We start from the raw sequence: 20,538 nt of genomic DNA on the forward strand, positions 1-20,538 counted from the left end.
AGAACAACACCGTACACGGGAATGGACCACGGCACCGGCTTCCCCACGCCGGCGCCGTTCTATACATGGACTACAATAACTCCACTTCAATGCAGGTGCAACAGGCGCAGGTCCAAAAATAATGTAAAAGTATTGTAAAAAAAATAATAATGAATTTATTAGACACAACGCGGCAGACTGGAGCCATTCGGTTAGACAAATCGGCAGACTGGAGCCATTCGGTTAGACAAATCGGCAGACTGGAGCCATTCGGTTTTACACTTTTGAGCGCTAGTTATCATTTCAGTTCTATACATGGGTCACCTGGTGGTACATTCGCTTTAATATAATAACCTTGTGGTTGACTTTTCTGCAGAATATCATACTTGCGGCCTTGCCATTACTCTGCTATTATTATTAATAGCACATATTAATGTGTATTTTTTGTATCCATGTTGTTTAGTGCTTTATATGCACATTACATGTATAGTATGAACAATAAAATACATACATATCGTAGAGCCTTGTGGATAGCATCATCATCTCTGTATTACAGCCGCTCAAAATCGGAATGAAAAAGAATGTGAAGCTTAAAGGGGTTATCTTAAGATTAACAGTTATCTATTATCCAAAGTATAAGAAATAATTAACTGATTGAGGGGCTTCCGACCACTAGGACCCTCTTGCTGATCAAGAGAATAAAGGTCAGTAGTTAAAGGGGTTATCCAGCACCACAAAAACATGGCCACTTTTGCCCCGCTCTTGTCTCCAGTTTAGTTGTTTGCAATTAAGCTCCGTTTACTTCAATGGAACTGAGTTTGAAACCCCTCCCAATCTGGAGACAAGAGAGGGGGAAAAGTGGCCATGTTGTTGTACCGCTGGATAACCCCTTTAAGGGTACGTTCACACTTACCGGATCCGCAGCGTATTTTCTGCTGCGGATCCGCAGCAGATTTTATTTAAATAACTGAACACAGCATCAACTCTGCACCATCAAATCTGCTGCGGATTTGCTGCAGATCCTGTAGGTGTGAACGCACCCGAAAGGAAACAGCAGTGGACATACAGCGTGAGTTTGGCTCCCCACCCATAGGGAATGAAAGGGGCTGAGGTCAAGCAAGTGCACTTCTGCTTGTTCACTATGGGAACTATGGACCTCCTTTCTCGTGGTCGGTTGGGGTCTGACCATTGGTATCCCCGCTGGACAGAAGAACTGAGGTCAGTTGCCCCACAATAAAGCAGCTAGAGAATAACTTTTAATCTACGGTATAACCCCTTTAAGCTGGCCATACACATTACATTTAAGGGGTGTTGACCTCAACTAAAAATTTTGGGAATGCAAAAGAAGGCAAGCCGATGCTTTGCACTAGCAAAATTGCTTTCTTTTGTAGTTTGACCTCTTAGCTTACCCTTAGCTCGTTGCCTAAGTTCCCCACCACTGCTTTCCGCTCTGTGAGCGGCGGCCTGGATCCTCGGAAGCGGTAAGTATGATTTTTACTCGCTCATTCCCCTTCACTGTCTCCCTCTGAGGTCATATATGTCTCTGGGGCTTGGATTGTCCCTGGATACAAGTGTAACCTGGAAGACACAGCGATGCCGAGCTGATTCAACACTGATTTGTCCCTGTCTCCCCCCCATGCAGCGATGCCGAGCTGAAATTATGGCAGCTGGGAAAACTCTTTTATCTTTATCAGGATCTGCCATTTTTAGTGGCGTTGGTTGACCCTTTCATGTGTATAGGGACCTCTTACCCCCCTATTGATTTTAAATGTCAGGAGAGAGAAAGACTGGGCAGTTGGATTTCAGTCTTTTTGTTCTCAAGGAAGACGAGTTTCCACCATGGATGTGTGACAGTAACTTCTGGCCCTATTACATGGGCCAATGGTGAGGAGTAAGTGACCACCGACCTGTCAGATCAGCGCTCGCATACTCCTTGTTCCCTACTCGCTGCTGGGGCTTTTACATGTGCAGACAGCGAGTGGGTAAAAGTTTGAGGGCCGTGGGAGGGGCTCATAGCAGCCCATAGGACAATGCCCCTGTCGAATGGAGCAACGGCCAGCAGAGCGTCATTATCGTTCAAAAGTCTTTCATTGTGCATGTTGGCCGATCGTTGCCTTTTTTAACGGGAGTTTTTATACCAAGCGATTATCGGCCCTAACTAACCATAATTGGCTGGATATTGCTGATAATCCTTGGTGTAATAGGACCTTTACTGTTTTACCTGTTTATTACTATTTTTCTTCTTCTTGAGATTACATGAACCCTCATCCAGCTGTATAGGGGAGGGGTCTGACAGTTATGTAAAGTATAGAGCCGGCTTAATTGCAGAACTAGAAATGAAAGCCTACCCGATTTATCTTATTTTTGTCAGTAGAGGAAACATTTTGTCTTGTCTTAAGAGCGTCCTACGTGTTGTGGTCGCTGCATGTGGTTACTCTTTGATTTTTTTTTCCCACCTCCCCTTCATTCGTATCTGCTGAGAAGGTTTCAGTAAAGTACGGATGTAGTAGAGACAAAGGGCAGGGTGACTGCACAATGTGGACGAGAACCTAAATTGTTCTGAAATGTTTTGATCCACTGGTACAAACGTACGTAAGACATTTACTGTTTCTGAGGTTTTCCGATATACGTAGTACCAGAATAGAGAACAGAGAGAGGCAGATATGAATCAGCAGGTATTTTCGGATGAAATTACAAATCAATACCGGAGCTTGTTTTCGCCGTGAATGGTAATTTTATCTTTTTGTTCTATTTCCAGGCTAAAGTTTTGTACGATTTTGTCGCTGAACCTGGAAATAATGAGTTAACCGTGAAAGAAGGGGAGGTTATCACCATAACAAACAAGGTGAGAAAAATATTGAGTCAAATATTCTTATAAAAATCATTGTTAACAGGTGTTTTTTACCAAACATTGTATGTATTAGGAATGTTTTTTAATGTGTGTTTTTTCACCTACATTCGTCTTTTCTACTGAAGAATCGGAAAAACGTTATAAAAAACATCAACATATAAGTACACATGCAGTTTTTCTCTGGATTTTTCTTCCCCAATAAACAGAAAGCAATGAGGGGGACACCACAAAATCAGGGGGGGGGGGGACTCCAGGCATGCTGCCATATTGGAAACCTGACACTGATCCGTAAGATGTAAGAAACAAAAACTTAGGTCTTATTGACTCCCAGATAAGGCCCTATTTACACATCCGTACATCCGTACATCTGCGCACAGACTTTATACTACGGAACGGATCTCAGAACTCTTAGCATCATTAGTCATACTGATGCTGTGAGCTTCAAAAGAGTAAAAATTTTCACACTACTGTACTTACAATTCACGGTGCTTGTGATCGGCATCCAGTCCTCCAGCTGTATCTTTAGGCCCTGCCTCATTCCAAATGATTGACAGCCAGAGGAGGCGGGGCCTAAAGATACAGCTGGAGGACTGGTGCCGGAACTGGCCTGAAGGTACAGGCGGAAGATGGGAGAGCTGGGTGCTGGACCACAAGCCGCGCTGATGGTAAGTTTACACTGCTTGGGATCTGGAAACTGTTGGCATCTATACATATCTGCCATTACATTATAGGCCTCACATAACCCTGTCAACACCGAAAGGTGAGCGGCCGATAACAATACATTTTGAAGCCTGCTCTAAAGACTTGATCAGCCCAGGATTGGGCATTTTCCCGATCCTAGGCTGATTGCTGTCACTTTAACACGACCCGATTATCGGCTGCAGGAGCATTTCTAACACCAGTTCTGGACAATAATCCTGGTCCTATTGATAATGTGGATCTTTTTTAAATGTGGCATTTAAATGGTAAATGACTGACATCAGCGGGATTGCTGATGTCAGTCATTACTAGTAGCACATGGCAGTAAACACCTGCTGTGTATGGAGTGGCACCTGTCATTTGAACCTTCAAATGTAGCGTTTAACTAATTAAAGGAGAAGTCCGGCAACAGCTGAAAATCTGGTGCAGGCAGGGGTGTACTTACCTGTCTCCATGCCCCTGCATCATCGCTCTAGGACCGTTGTAGGCCTCTTTTATTGCCCGCTACTGCAGTGTCACGACCAGGGCTCAGGAATCCCCACTCATCCAGTCAGTGATTGAAGTGGGACACCGTAGCAGCCAGTGCTGACTAGCTGACTTTCCCCCAGATCATGACAGCAGGAATTCGGGAGAAAATTAATTATTTCTAATGATGCCTTTTTTTTTTTCTTTTTTTTTTTTTTACTCCCATACGCCTACTTCCTAAATGGAAAGGATTAGTCTGTCACCCACCACAACAGTTATTTGGCTTTTAGTTGTTTTGACGCTCTTTACTCTATTCTTTTTTTTGTCCATAACTTATGTTTTTGGTTCTGGCTTTTAAAAAAAAATAAAAATTATACCTAATGATGACAGTCTTAACTTATGTAAACAGAGTGTTAACAGCAACAAATTTCAATTGTAAGGGTCCTATTATGCAGCCCGATGCCTCCTGTAAGCAAGTGCTGATCGGTGCATCAGCCCATCGTTTAGCAAGGGCTGCATGGACACTTAGCGATGTCCATGCAGCCCTTGCTCTTAAACTGTATACATTACCCCTCTACAGTCCCTACTCTTCTGGCCTCTGCTCGCTTACTGTAGCCGCCACTGCAGCTTCAGAGCAGGTCTTTGATCTGACAGACCGCTCAGCCAAACACTGGCCAAGACCTGTCAGTTTGTTTTTTTTTACAATTCTCAGCTGCACATCGCTGTTACACGTAGCGATGTTCTGTGGGCGGTCAATGATTTTAGGTCACGACCAAAAGACACAATCAACTAATGATCGTTGTCTCTATTACACTGAGCAACAATCATGTGAATCAGTCTGATTCGGCAGATTATCGCTCTCTGTTCACACTATGCTTTTTTGCAATCAGTTTTTTTCAAAAACGGATGTAAAAGACGAATTCATTTGTGTGCACCCGTTTTGACTTTTATAAAAAAAAGGATCAAAACGCATCAGTTTTTTTTAACGTACACAAAAGTAAAGTCAGCTACGTTTTTGTGTATGTTTAAAAAAAAAAAAAGATCTGTTTTTTTGTTTTGTTTTTTTGCAATGGAAGTCAATGGAAAAACGGATTAAAACGGATGCACACAAATGCATTTGTTTTTTCCATCCGTTTTCATCCATTTTTTTTTTTTGCAAAAACGGATGAAAAAAACTGATTGCAAAAAACGTAGTGTGAACCCAGCCTTATCTGCTTCCTAGAGATGAACGAACCTCGAGCTTATTTGGGTTTGTCTGAACCTGAACGCTCGGCATTCGATTACTGAAGAACATGGATGCTGCCCTAAGGCTGCCTGGAAAACAAGGGTATAGCCTTAGGTCAAAGGCAGTATCCATGTATTGCAGGGCTGCCTGCGGCTGCATCAAGCTTCTTCAGTCGTACAGTATATTAGCAATAACTTAGTAAAAGTTGAAATGTGACTCCTGTAGAAAATGAGTGTGACTAAGGAATTCCTTGACTCATTTCCTTTTACTTGAGTTACCATTCATAGCTCTTAGGATTTCTAATATTTTTTCTGGTAAATCAGTCATGTTTAGCTTCCTCTTTTTCCTGTGATAAATTAAATGGAGTTGTTTATATGATTTGTACTAAAGGCCAGGATCATTTTTGTTGTCCGGCGAAAATTTTTATTGCCCTCAAAAAGTATTGCCCCCAAAAAGTTATACAAACCACCAATATACACTTATTGCGGGAAATGCTTATAAAGTGCTTTTTTCCCCTGCACTTACTACTGCATCAATGCATCAAGGCATAACATGGTGATGTCACTTCCTGGATAACATGGGGATGTCACTTCCTGGATAACATGGTGATGTCACTTCCTGGATAACATGGTGATGTCACGACCTGACTCCCAGAGCTGTGCGGGTTGTGGCTGATGGAGAGGATGATGGCAGAGGGATGCTCAGTGTCCCTCCAGTGCCCTGTGCCTCTTAGTGTGCTCCTGCCATCATCCTCAGCCACAGCCCGCACAGCTCTGGGAGTCAGGTCGTGACATCACCATGTTATCCAGGAAGTGACATCACCATGTTATCCAGGAAGTGACATCACCATGTTATCCAGGAAGTGACATCACCATGTTATCCAGGAAGTGACATCACCATGTTATCCAGGAAGTGACATCACCATATTATCCAGGAAGTGACATCACCATGTTATCCAGGAAGTGACATCACCATGTTATCCGGGAAGTGAAGCCTTGATGCAGTAGAAGGTGCAGGGAAAAAAGCACTTAATAAGCATTTCCAGTAATAAGTGTATATTGGGGATTTGTATAAATTTTGGGGCGGCAATACAATACTTTAATAAAAATTTTCACGGGACTTCTCCTTTAAGGGGATTTTTTTTCTATGTATTTGTGTTCAAAATCGTGATGACCCAAGCATTTCAGTAAGCGCTGCCAGTATTGTGGAACTGCATGTGAAAAAGAAGAAGGAAATAATAAATGGACAAACAAAAGATCCCAAAGTTTAGTTCTGTCATAATGGGTTAAAGTAGACCTAAGTGTTTAGACCACCACAGATTAAAAGAACAAGCAAAGACAGACTAGTCCTGCCGGATGCCTTTCTCCTTGCTGTGTGTGTGAGTGGGACGGTTCCATAGATTTACATTATGCATCTGTCAGAAGTGCTGACTTCTTGTGACTTCTCGGTTGCGGTCTGAGCACTCTAACTCCTACCGATAAAAACCTTTTGATATCAAATGATGCTGTCCTATCTCAGGGTAGCATAAACTAGTGACAGAGAAACTGAACAAAATGACATATCACTTATATTGTTCTTTGCAGCTGATCCAGAGATCTCCTCCTGAATAACATGGACAATAAGTAGTCCTCTCCATTATGTGCATGTGCTCAGTAGTCCTGGATATTCATGAACGTCATAAAACTCCGCCCACCAGCTGCTGATTTTCAGTTATCTATCCATGCTGTATATAGGCAGTCACCAGTCAATCAGCAGCTGGAGGCCGGGGAGAGGGGTGCGGCTCAAATCCCATTCACCTGCATAATAGGAGAACGGCTGAATAAAATGATATAAGTAATACACCAATGTGTTCAGCATTTCTGTCACTAGTTTATGCTGCCCTCATTTAAGGTGGAATAAACCTAGTGACAGATTCCCTTTAAGGAGATGTTCGCAATCTCAGTTATTGTTAAACGTCTTTTTCACATTCTAGTATTTTATGTCAATAATTTTAGCCAAAAATTTTAGAAAAATCGTGCACATGAAAAAGGTCAGATAGGTACACGTTCTTTTCTCTGCTTTTATGACACAGGAAAATGTCATGATGCAAGGATTTCGGTAGAGCTGTCTCAAGAAGGCATGATGTATTGCAGAATCTTACAACTTGTAATGGAATTTCCTGTTTAGTCTGCTGACTAGAATTACTTTGCATTTAGGTGCATTACTATTTTTCTGGCAAAAAAATATTTAGTGCATGTGAGCAGCATGGAGGCTGAAAGGTTAGTCCTGAGGCCTTACCTTATTGGAGTCCTGGGTCTAACAGCTGCATGGGGTTTGCATGTTTTTCCTCTTAGGCTGGGTCCACACTATGTTTTTGTGATCTGTTTTTTTTTATCCGTTTTTGATCCGTTTTTCCATTGACTTCCATTATAAAAAAAAAAAAAAAAAGATCAAAGCACGTCCGTTTTTTTTAAAATACACAAAAATAAAGTCAAGTACTTTTTTGTATGCGTTAAAAAAACAAATGCTTTTTGATCACGGATCAAAACGAATGCACACAAATGCATCCGTTTTTCTAAACGTTTTGTCATCCGTTTTTTTGCAAAAACGTGTGAACCCAGCCTTAGGTCATCATGTTCCCACGGTGTATTTCTCATTTCTTTTTCTAAGTGTATTCTGCATTGGAATATGCTTGGCCAATTTTTTTTATGGGAATATGCACCATAGTTCACATAGTTACAAGTGAAAAAATGTTGTGTGACCCTTAAAGGGGTATTCCACTCATACATAACTTTTGATATGTTGCCGCCCATGGCAAGGCTAACAATTCCTTCCCTACTTGTTATTATCTATCCGGTCTCCTTCCCCCAGTTCCTAGCTGATGCTTTTTGCTGAAAACACAAAAATCTGTGTGAACATTTCCCCCCCCCTCCCTCCTGAGACAACTGATGTAAAAAAGTCCCTGGCAGGCTTTACCTTCAACATTGTAGCTTCTTTGTAATGCTGACTGTGATTAATCCTTCTGGCATTGCAAAGTTACAGATACAGCCAGCCAGGGACATGTTTACATTAGCAGTCTCAGAAGGGAGGTGGGAGGAGGGTGAAATGGACAGAAGGGCTCACAGCCAGATTTTTGTTTTTAGCAGAAAGCGGCATCTCAGAACTGGGGGAAGGAGACTGAATAGATAATAACAAGAATGGAAGGAGTTGTTAGTCTTGCCATGGGCTGCAACATATCAAAAGTTATGTTTGAGTGGAATACCCCTTTAAGGGCTATGGACACCATTGCACTGATATTTTATTTTGGACTTTTTTTTTCTGAATGCAAATTGTAGCAAGTAGTCTTTATTCGAAATTCCCTACTATTTAGCTGCTATCCAAAGACTAGCTAAGTCCACCAGAGTCTGACAGAAGTTTTATTGCCTGCGTTAGAGAAGAAGGAGATTACAGACGAGGTCAATTAGTAGAGAGGTGAGAGAAATCTTGGAGGGAAGCTCACACAGGCTGGAAAAACAGAGGAGTGCAAATACAAGGTAGTCTGCTTAGTGTTACATGGGCTGTATGAAAATAGAAAAAAGAAAAAATAGAAAATAGAGCTCCTACAGTATATTCTAGAGGCTGTACAAGCAGAGGTTGGGGAACTTTGTAATGAGATTTTTTTTTTTTCTATTATGTATTGATTGCGCCATCGTTTGATTTGATGTTTTCTCAGTTAAAATCCTGGTCACATGCTTCTGTGATTCAGAAGGCTGCAATACATCACAGTGGGTAAAAATAGGCTGTCATGTGCTCCACCTAACATGAGATCATTTCCTGCCGAGAAATCTTATCTCTGACGTCCAGAAAGTTCATAGTCCAATCACGTTATTACTACCTCTTCAGTGGATGAGCTCACCCTGCTGCTTTACTTGTCTGATTCCATTGCGTTGAGGGTTCACCATAAGAATAACTAGTCCAAGAAGACGGCTGTATTTTTTCGCGTCCATCCATCCATGGCTTCATTATTATATTTTTTTTTAGAACGTATTATGGTACAGCCACAGATATTCCATACCAAAATCCACTCCGAGTTGTGTTACTAATTGTAGTTTTTTTCAAACAAGTGGTACTAGAAAGTTATATAGAATTGTAAATGACTTCTATTTTAAAAATCTTAAGTCTTCCAGTACTTATCAGCTGCTGTATGTCCTGCAGGAAGTGGTGTATTCTCTCCAGTCTGACACAGTTCTCTCTGCTGCCACCTTTGTCCATGTCAGGAACTGTCCAGAGCAGCAGCAAATCCCCATAGAAAACCTCTCCTGCTCTGAACAGTTCCTGTCACGGTAACAGAGCACTGTGTCAGACTGAACAGGATACACCACTTCCTGCAGGACATATAGCAGCTGATAAGTACTGGAAGACTTGAGATTTTTAAATAAAAATAATTTACAAATCTATCTAACTTTCTGACACCAGTTGATTTAAAAACAATGTTTCTTCATCGGAGTACCTCTTTAACGAAGATCTGTCAGCTTTTGACATGACTGTTTTTAAAAAAAACTTGTGTTCCCCATTGCATACTAATTCTGGAACATCTTTTCTTAGAGCTCTGTATTGTGCAGTTACTCTCTTATTTCTTTCCATATTTGTATAGAAATTGACAACTAGGTGTTACCCATTGAAGGGGGCGTGTCCTTACATACTCTGACACAGTCCATTGTGTAGTGACACACCCCTTTGACTGATTTCCTAGGCTTCTCTCTCCAGCCCTTCCTCCTTGTCCACCTCCTTGTTTTATACGCTACACAGCACTGTACAGCACACGCTTTGACCATTAATTGGTCTCATTTTCAATTGTTGATATATGGTTGTGTATTACAGTACATATTTTGTCATCGTTATTTTAGTGTCGTCCTTGCATGCGGTATTTATTTTGCAGGTATTGTGAAAATATTTTATTGAACAAAATAAACTGTGGAAATGCATTTCAATGCAGGCATATACAGTGGTTTTTTAATTATTCATAAAAAAATCAATACCCTGAGGTTTTTCAAACCAGTCTCCCCTATACAGTCATATAGTAACTTTATATATAAGACCATGTTCACGCAGCATTGTGTTACATGCTAAAATATGTGCTGTAGATTGTGTGCGATGGATATATTGTTTTCAATGGGAATGTGTGTTGTTTATTTAGGGTAGGTTCACACTACGGAACCAGAACAGAGAATTTCCGACGGATTCCCTAGCTCGTACCCATTCACGGCCGAGCGCCTCTCCGCCCGTGCCATAGGCACCATTCTATGGGCGGCCTAATTCCGCTATCTGCTGAAAGAATTGACATGTCAATTCTTTCAGTGGAATCCGCCCGTGCATAGAATGGTGTCGATGGCACAAGCGGAGAGGCGCATGTCCGCGAACGGGAATCCATGGGAAATTCTTCGCTCGAGTTCCGTAGTGTGAACCTACTCTTATTGAGCACACGTTTTAAATGTGTCAGAATAAGTGCTTTCCAATTACTCACGATATACTGTATTAATAGGAAAAGTACCGGAAGCCCATTTAAAGGGGCACAAGCAAAATCTTTTTTTTTTTTTCTCATTTTGACCGGTTTCAGGAAGTTATATAGCATTGTAATTTACTTCTATTTAAAAATCTCAAGTTTTCCCATACTTATCTGCTGCTGTATGTCCTGCAGGAAGTGGTGTATTCTCTCCAGTCTGACACAGTGCTCTCTGCTGCCACCTCTGTCCATGTCAGGAACTGTCCAGAGCAGGAGAGGTTTTCTATTGGGATTGCTGCTGCTCTGGACAGTTTCTGTCATGGACAGACTGAAAACAGAACAACATTTCCTGCAGGACATACATCAGCTGATAAATATGGGAAGACAAGATTTTGACATGGAAGTAAATTACAAATCTATATTACTTTCTGAAACCAGTTAACTTGAAAGAAAAAGATTTTCACTGGATAACCCCTTTAACCCCATTTACTGGGGCTAATGCATCCAAAATTGCAATGGTCAAAATAGTAAAATATGCAGACAGAAATCTGAGGTCACACTTTGCTACATAGTGCACTAGTGAACATACCTTAAAGGGGTAGTTAACAAAAAAACTTCTCTCAACTTAACTGGTGCCAGGGATTTGCAATTTATTTCTATTAAAAAATCTTGAGTCTAACAGTACTTATGAGCTGCTGTATGTCCTGCAGGGAGTGGTGTATTCTTCATTTCAGTCTGGAGAGCAGGAGAGATTTTTTATGGCGATTTGCTGCTGCTCTGGACAGTTCCTGACATGGACAGAGGTGGCAGCAGAGAGCACTGTGTCAGATTGGAAAGAAAACACCACTTCCTGCAGAACATACAGCAGCTGATAAGTACTGAAAGACTGGAGATTTTTTTAAAATAGAAGTAAATTACATATCTCTGGCACTTTCTGGCACCAGTTGATTGAAAGAAAAAAAATTTTTGGTAAACAACCCCTTTAATCTTATATCCAACGTCTGTTCATGAAGGTCAAACTCAAGATCATGTTATCTCTTGCAGGATGTTGGTGGAGGATGGATAGAAGCAAAGAATAACCAAGGTGAAAGGGGGCTTGTACCAACAGATTATGTTGAGGTAGGTGATACTCTTCTTTGTGAATATTTTAGAATCCCAATTCCTGAATCGGTTAAAATTCTTGTCTGATAATAAAAAGCCTTTTACACGAGTCGATTATCGGCCAGAATTGTTGCTAGAAACTCCTGTGGCCGATAATCGGTCCGTGTAAAAGCTACAGCGATCAGCTGAGGAGAGGGATGATGGTGTCCTTTGTACCTCCTTTCAAATTTATCGGCCACACACCCTCCTGTGTAAACAGGGCTTGTGCAGCCAATAACCAGGGAAACTGACAGCACGAATATGTGTGCATTGGGTTCTGGGATATGTATTTATCTGTGCTGTCAGTTTCCAGATCACAAACAGCAGTGTATACTTACCATCTGTGCTGCTTGTGATGCAGCTCTCAATCCTCCAGAATGATTGATAGCCAGAGGGGGGGGGGGGGGTCTGAAGATACAGCAAGCGGCCTTATTTCTTACACCAATATGATACCAAGAGATCATGGCGCAACCAGCCCTGTTGGTGGAAAAATATTATTGAAGCAGCTATTGGACAACAGTAAAATATTTTTTTGTTATTGTTTATTATTTCTTGAAAATTTTGTACATTTGGTGAAAAATACAAAATGGTAAAAAAAAAAGTTGCTTTTTTTTTATTATTTATTTATTTTTTTATTATTATAAACCTGCTCTTAGTTATTCCTTTTCTCTTCAGCTTTCATCAGATGGCGCCCCCTCCAGTAATACAGAGGCAGATATGGCCTTTTTTGATTCTCTTTCTGGAAGTACTGCTCAGAATGCTCCAACAAATGGTGAACAGGTACGGGGTTTTTTTTTTGCAAGAACCTTATGACAATAATTTATTGTTAGAAAGTTACTAGTCTCCAGATGCTGCAAGGTATTTACCATACACCAATGTGGGTTCCTAACATCTGGCCCTATCACATATGTATATATAAGGGCAGGTTCACACTATGACTTGGCCTTCCGTTGCTAATATGTATTAGCGACCTGCCAAAATCTGTTGCCAATGTGTACTTACCCAGAGAGCCACTGACCCGCGTTATTTCACTAACCAGAACACGGTCAGCCAGTGACAACATTTGGGTTTTTTCCCTTACATGTTCTTGTTTCTACTCTGACTCAACAGTACAGCATGCTTTTGCTTTTTAATCTGAGTAAATGGGTCCATGGCTTTCTGTTCATGTATACTTCAACACCTAAATCGCTATAACATTGATATTTGTAGGTCATTAAAATTATTTTGTGTTTTTTCTTGATAGATAGCTTTTATTTTTTTACCATTTTTGCACACATACAATTTCTTTTTTCTATTAATATTTTTTTCTTTAATAGAAATATTTGTCTGGCATAAGGCTAAAAATTTTTTATAGTTACCTGTCCCGGTGCCCACGTCCCGCTCCTGGACTCCCGGCCGTCTTCTGAGCTCCCCTATGGCTACATCACAACCCTGCTGACGGATGCCCCGCTCCGCCATCAGTGTCTGGGACGGGACACTGCTGCAGTCACTGATTGGTTGAGCGTGCTAAATCCCACCTGTCTGTCATGTCAAACCCTGGTTGTGACATACCAGGAACCCAGGGGCCCGGGAGCTCCGTGATGTGGCGCAGCGTGGGCACTGGGAGCAGTAAGCATATTGTTTTTTTTTTATTACCCCCACCTTATACCCCTTGCCCGAAATGATTTTTCGCCCCCCTTGCTGGACTTTTTTTTTAACCTCTTAATTACCATACATCAATAATCAGTAGCTAGTTATACAAAAAGTACATAGCTGAATATATTTGCTTGGGTTAAGGGTTTTTTTTTTTTTTTGCACTGGCTGGCGTAAATGTATATGTATGTTTATCTAATCAATGTCACGGTGTTTGGCACTTTGTAATACATACAGATAACATGTATGCCTAGGGTGGGGACACAACAGCCTCTCCTGAGTAGTATAGGGGAAAGGAGACACTGTTGTTTCATCTCTCTCTCTAATCTATCTATGTAGATGAACAGATAGATAGATACTGTGCTTACTGTGTAAATCAGAAGCTGACTGAACAAGACAGGGACAGGAACCCGGCAGTTGGCGCAATGTATGCTGGGAGATGTAGTTTCCCCACCAGGTGCCATGATGTAAACTTGGATGATTTGTAAAAGTTTGAATCTAGGAGAAGCGTGGACAGGTGGGAAAGGTGTCAATCAATTGGTGGGGGATCGACGAGTGCCTATATGCTTTTTGTGCCTATTATTTTTTGTGGGATTGCAGAAGTTCCCATTTATAAATTAAACAAATCGCCCTGAAAAAACAGACCCTCTGATGGCATATATGGATAAAAACAAAAAGGTTATGGTTCTTAGAAAGGGACATAAAACTTGAAATGAAAAAGAAAAAAAAAATGCTTGTCTGTTAAGACCTAAAATAAACCTGTCACTGAGGGGTTATATGGAAGGAAACTTGATAACAAGCTTCATTATTCTGCGGAGTAATGTGAAGAACTCCTGTAATAGCCCTGCCATTATGTTCTTAACAGTCGTGGCAGAGTTAGTCTTAGATAAGTGCACTCGCACCTCAGCGATGGGTCAAGGTCGGACTTGAATATAAAAAAATATGTTCTCTCAGAGAATAATTTAACAGCGTCTGTCATAACATTTCAAAGATGTAAAAAAAGTTTTTGCCTTTGAAGTCACGCAGATTATTGGATAGCCGTAAGGTCACATATAGGACTTATAGCACATATAGAAAGAGTCATGTGCAGAACAATGTATGGAAGCACACACAGCCCTTCTGACAATGTACTTTGGAGCCATTTGTGGCTATTATAGTGCTGTGTTCAGGGTCAGAGCGAAGACGGAGAAAACAGCTCACTCACAGTTTTATGTGTCTTCGGCAGAAAGCAGCAGTTTAGAACTGGCGGAAGTAGACTGGAAAGGTAATGACATGTGTGGAAAGAATTGTTAGTCTCCAGGAAGGGGGATGATTCAACATTTATTTTACTTAAGCAGAATACCCCTTTAAAAAATGTATGTGCATCTTTAAAGCTTAAACTCTTCTTTTAGTAGTTGTAATTGTTTATGTTTATTTGGAAATAAATCGATTTAATTGTTTTTATATTATACCAATCCATTATTGAGGACTTGCTTTGTAACGTTATAAAAAAAATAATCATAAATTTTAATTATTAAGATGCCCGCTACAAACGACCCCTGGTCAAGTTGGAATCCACCCAAGCCTTCTGCAACCAATTCCGGGGATCCTTGGGGTGCGAGCCAGAAAAATTCTTCATCAAACAACTGGGATTCTGCATTTGGTCACCCACAGGCATACCAGGGTCCAGGTGAGAGACACATGGTATATGGCTCCCTGTGAATATGTACTTTTATTATAACCGGATACTAATAGATAGTTTATCTCTATATAAAAATGATTGCTTTGTAAGTGTGCTCCGCGGTTGTCTCCGACCTGTGGTTTCCAGCTGTTGTAGAACTACAACTTTCAGAATACCTGGATAGTTTCTGTCTATGAGGACACATTGCAACTTTAAGTTTAAAGTGTCACTGCCGTTTACATTTTTTTTGCAGAAATCAATAGTACAGGTGATTTTAAGAAGCTGAAAAATGCATTTTTATCATGAAAAAGCAGTTTGAAGCTCTCCCCCCTGTCTTCATGATTTTCTATGGAGAGGGGAGGGGAGGGGTGGAGGGAAAACAAAGAGTTAATTTATAGCTACATCACCGGCTATATCCTCTGACAGTCAGCACTGACCTCTGAATACGGCTTTCACACAGGTCCCGCTGTGTAATCCTTTGTTGTCTGCTCTCTGCTGGCGACTAATCTCCCTCCTTCCGCCTCCCCCCTTCCCTCTCCATAGGTTAGGCAGGGCCCGACTGATGTAAAAGAGTCGAGATTTCCTGATAATGGCATATTTGCCTAATAAACCCAATTACAACGTTTCTTAAAATCTCCTGGTCTATTGATTTTTGCAAAAAAATAAAAATAAAACAACAGTCACACTTTAAGGTCCTTTTACATTAGAGTCTTATTTGATGAGCCGATGGGGGGTCTGATGAATAATGTAAACGAATTCTGATCTTCTAGATTGGCGCCCGTTTACTAGGCCTATTACACGGCCTGATAATCATTTAGCAAGGGCTACACTGACATTGTTACTGATGTCCCTGCAGCCCTTGCTTAAACAGTATACATTACCTATCCATTCTCCAGGGTTCCTCTTGCGGTCTATTTCTCCCCGGGTCCCGCGTGCTGCAGCTTCAGAGGGCCCTTAGACTATCAGCGGTCACATACGACCAGCGAGATTGGTGCTTGTTTGCAGTGCTAATACACAGCCCAATTAATCGAGTGGCTGGACCGCACAAACAAACCTTAAATCCTTTGTGCAGCCATTTAAATACATTCGCACGGGAAATTTTGCCTGGAAAACCACTTTAAGTGAATGGCAAGACGTTTTTATGTATTTAATGTATATCCTTTTTTTTTGCTATTAGGAGCTGCTGATGATGATGAGTGGGATGATGACTGGGATGAACCTAAATCCTCCCCTCCTGGGTTTCTTGGATACAAAGATTCAGAGACGTCAGATGCAGGGGCAGCCAACAGGGGAGCAGGGAAGCAAAGCTCAATGAAGATACCTCTTAACAAGTACATAATGTTTATTATTTCTACAGGATACCGAGTACATTTTTGATCTCTCCAGATTTAAGAACTAGAGACGATTTGTGAAAGGGAATATTTCGCTAATACCTTAATGTAGTTTTGTGGGGTTTCTTTTATGTACACTAGGTATACAGATCTAAGTGAGGAGATAATCACATAAAGTTATTAACTGGGAACTCACTTCCTGTCCAAGACCCCAATAGTTTCCCCTTGCTTGAAGAGGGTGGGCCTTGTCAGGCTGGGTTCACACTGCGTTTTTGCAATCTGTTTTTTGCAAAAAACGGATGAAAAAAACGGATGTATTTATGTGCATCCGTTTTGATCCGTTTTTCCATTGACTGCCTTTGTAAAAAAAACGGATCAAAGCGGACACAAAAACGTAGCTGACACTACTTTTGCGTCCGTTTAAAAAAACGGATCCATTTTGATCCGTTTTTTTTTACAATGGAAGTCAATGGAAAAACGGATCAAAATGGATGCACACAAATGCATCCGTTTTTTTTCATCCGTTTTTTGCAAAAAAACGGATGAAAAAAACGTATAGCAAAAACGCAGTGTGAACCTAGCCTCACTGAGCAGACGCTACATTGTGGCAGCTGCATGTGAGCGGAAACGATGTTGCGGCAACATTGTGTGACTATAAGACACTGTTTGTCGCTGTGGTTTCACTCACATGTGCTATCACAATAGGGAACCAAGCCAGGAAAGTGATCTGTCTGTATCAGTGCAAGGCAAGAACTGAGCTGCTGGTGTGTGGCTGTATCAGTACAGTACAGCAAAGATGTAAAGTGTAACATATATTTGTATGTCTTTTTGCAGAAATCAGTAGTATAAGCGATTTTAAGAAACTCTATAATAGATTTTATTGGGCAAAAAAGCCTCTTTCTGTACTCAAAAAGCAATTTTCCAACCTCCCCCCCCCCTCACTTCTTATGTGTGCATTATCAGGCAAATCCGTCTTCAATACATAGAAGCCAGTGAAGACAGGTTCTGCTGTGTCCATTATATCCTATGGAGGGGGGAGGGGCCGAGGGAGATGAGTGAGCAGGAAGAAAAGACATGAAGGTCCGCTGTTTGTAGACTTTCTGGGCACCTAAAATGCTGGATTCAGAGGTCAGAAAGGTCAGTGCTTATCTAGGAACTTGCTAATAGAGAAGATTGCAGGGTGATGTGCTATGCAGGACTGCTCCGTGCTCACTCCCTCTCCATAGAGCATAATGGAAACAGAAATCCTTCTTCTTCTGAAGTTAGGGGGGAGCTAGGAAAACAGCTTTTTCAGTACAGAAGGAAACTCTTTTGGTAAATAAAACCTATTACCTATTAAAATCGCTTGTACTATAGATATTTATTGTTTTCAGAAAATTGACCCTGAAATGACAGTTACACTTTAGGGTACAAACCCACACACCGTATACACAGCAGATACGCAACAAATACGCAGCAAATACGCAGCAGATTTGTTGGTACAGATTTGATGCTGTGTTCAGTTATTTAGATATAATCTGCTGCGTTTTTGCTGCGTATTTGCTGCGTATTTGCTGCGTGTTTGCTGCGTATTTGCTGCGTGTTTGCTGCGTATTTGCTGCGTGTTTGCTGCGTGTTTGCTGCGTATCGCAGCAGTAAATACACTGCTTATACGGTGTGTGGGTTTATACCCTTAAACAGATTCAGACTTCCCGGCATCATGTATCATTATGTATTCATGATTCCGGTCCACAGCACATGTTCTGTGCACAGATTATAATCACGGAATGTGGGAATAAGGCCTAAGACAGGGATGGGGAACCTTTGGCTCTCCAGCTGTTGTAAAACCACAATTCCCTTCGCGTCAGCTGTCCAGGCACGATGGAAATTGTAGTTTTACAACAGCCTGAGGGCTAAAGGTTCCCCATCCCGGCCTAAGATGTGCTGTCTTGCAGTGTACGTAGCCCAAAACGTGTTAATGTGCCTTTTTGTGCGTTTGTGTGTGTGTGACCCTTTGTACCTAAAAAGTCACAGTGCAAAACCGCACTATTACCTGTCACTTTAGGTTATAGTCTTCAGAATCACAGTCACTTTATCTACTTCTTTTACAGACTATAACGTACCTTAATTGTTTGCAACCTTACTGCTCAGCAACCATGAAAAATTTTGTTTTTGTTTCTCCAGATTTCCTGGTTTTGGAAAGTCTGGAATTGAACAGTATCTGTTATCCAAACAGACAACAAAATCCAAAGAAAAAATCCCCATTATTGTAAGTTCTCATTTCCTTGTGCTGTGTTTCTGGTTTGCCGACTAAAAGTATGAGGGTGCTGGTAAAACTTATCAAACTCACATTTGTGCCTATATGTCTGACCCAAGCAGCCAAAAAATACATTATAAAGCAATTAGTCACAAAATAATTAAAGGGGTAGTTCAGCAAAAAAAAGTTTTTTTCAAATCAACTGGTATCAGAAAGTGACCGAGATTTGTAATTGACTTCTATTAAGAAATCTCCAGTCTTCCAGTACTTATCAGCTTCTGTATGTCCTGCATGAAGTGGTGTATTCTCTCCAGTCTGACACAGTGCTCTCCGCTGCCACCTCTGTCCATGTCAGGAACTGTCCAGAGCAGTAGCAAACCCCCATAGAAAACCTCTCTTGCTGTCCAGACAGGAAAGAATACACCACTTCCTGCAGGACATGCAGCAGCTCATAAGAACTGGAAGACTTCAGACTTTTTAATAGAAGTAAATTACAAATCTTTAGCACCAGTTGATTTTAAATATTTTTTTTAATCTGAACTACCCCTTTAAAGTGATGGTCTGTTTCATATACCCTTAGCCTTGATAAGTTTAAAGTGTACTTGACACTGATCACTAGAACGAGAGTGGAGAAGAGTGTGTCAGGGCACTGCTTCTCCTCCCTGTGTATGTGCACAATTCTCCCAGCTGTATCAGACAACTTATTTAACATGACCAAACTACTCTTTTTTTTTCAGATAGGAGATTATGGGCCAATGTGGGTCTACCCTACTGCGACGTTCGACTGTGTTGTAGCTGATCCACGTAAGGGAACCAAAATGTACGGTCTGAAGAGTTACATAGAATATCAGCTGACACCAACGGTAAGTAAATCTCTTAGGGGGACATGCATCATCCGCCGTACTGATGATTTTCGGCGTAAAGTGCCGATATGCGAATGATTTTAGAAAATATAATATATAATAATATATATAATATAAAAATAATATAAAAATAAAATATTCGTATATCGGCACTTCACGCTGAGCACGCCGGAGGGGGCGTTATGGGGGGGCGCGGACTCGGAGTCCGCGCGATTTATCATTTTTTCAGCGCAAAGATACGCCGAAAACCTACTTCACCTTTGAGGTGGCATAGGTTTTCGGCTGTGCGCACCGACGCGCAAGGGATTTATGTAGAGGCAGTACGCCTCTACATAAATCTTCGTAGCGCCGGAGATGCAGGGACATTTAGAAGACCGGCGTAAAAAACGCTGGACTTAATAAATGTCCCCCATAGTGTAAAGTTTTGTTCACATTGAGTAAATCTGACGGAATCCGCCGCAGAATCCTGCCTTCCTTGGTGTGCCATAGCCCATCTATGGGAAAGTACGCACGCCTCCACTGCCACCGCTCTCCGCTCAAAGAATTGACTTGTCAATTTATGAAAGGGGTATTCCTAGAAAAATCAACTTTTCTCCTATTCACAGGATTGGGGATGAGTAGGAGATCGGGGTGGGGGGGTGTCCGAACTCTGTACCCTCCGTTGATCTCCGTATCTGGCCCCAGTTTTCTGTAGTATTAAAAGAGCCGCGGGTACAGCACGTGACCTCAGTTTATTCTTATGGAGCAATTCTGTCGGCTCCATTGGAATAAATAGAGCCAGGGGTCTTATTATTACACAGAAGTCGGGGCCCAATAAGTAGATCGGCGGGGGGTACAGAGGTCGGACCCCTCCAATCTCCTACTTTTCCCCTATCCTGTGAATAGGGGAAAAGTTGTTTTTTTTCCTGGAATACCTCTTAGGGTCCTATTCCACAGGCCGATGGGGGCCCGATCAATAATGTAAACGAGCACCGATCTGCTAGATCGGTGCTCGTT

General features: G+C 41.4%; 1 protein-coding gene across 2 annotated transcripts in view; it reads left to right on the forward strand.

The window, feature by feature from the left end:
- SNX9 (sorting nexin 9) overlaps positions 1–20,538 on the forward strand; it is a 70,503-nt gene that overhangs the window by 31,503 nt on the left and 18,462 nt on the right. For both annotated transcript variants that reach the window (XM_069954453.1, XM_069954452.1), the window contains exons 2-8: positions 2,738–2,824; positions 11,725–11,799; positions 12,496–12,600; positions 14,971–15,121; positions 16,290–16,443; positions 18,607–18,691; positions 19,417–19,542. In XM_069954453.1, coding sequence (XP_069810554.1) covers positions 2,738–2,824; positions 11,725–11,799; positions 12,496–12,600; positions 14,971–15,121; positions 16,290–16,443; positions 18,607–18,691; positions 19,417–19,542 — 783 coding nt within the window. The remainder of the gene's footprint in view (positions 1–2,737; positions 2,825–11,724; positions 11,800–12,495; positions 12,601–14,970; positions 15,122–16,289; positions 16,444–18,606; positions 18,692–19,416; positions 19,543–20,538) is intronic.

Source organism: Dendropsophus ebraccatus, chromosome 15 (genome assembly GCF_027789765.1).
Source record: "Dendropsophus ebraccatus isolate aDenEbr1 chromosome 15, aDenEbr1.pat, whole genome shotgun sequence".
Taxonomy (NCBI): domain Eukaryota; kingdom Metazoa; phylum Chordata; class Amphibia; order Anura; family Hylidae; genus Dendropsophus; species Dendropsophus ebraccatus.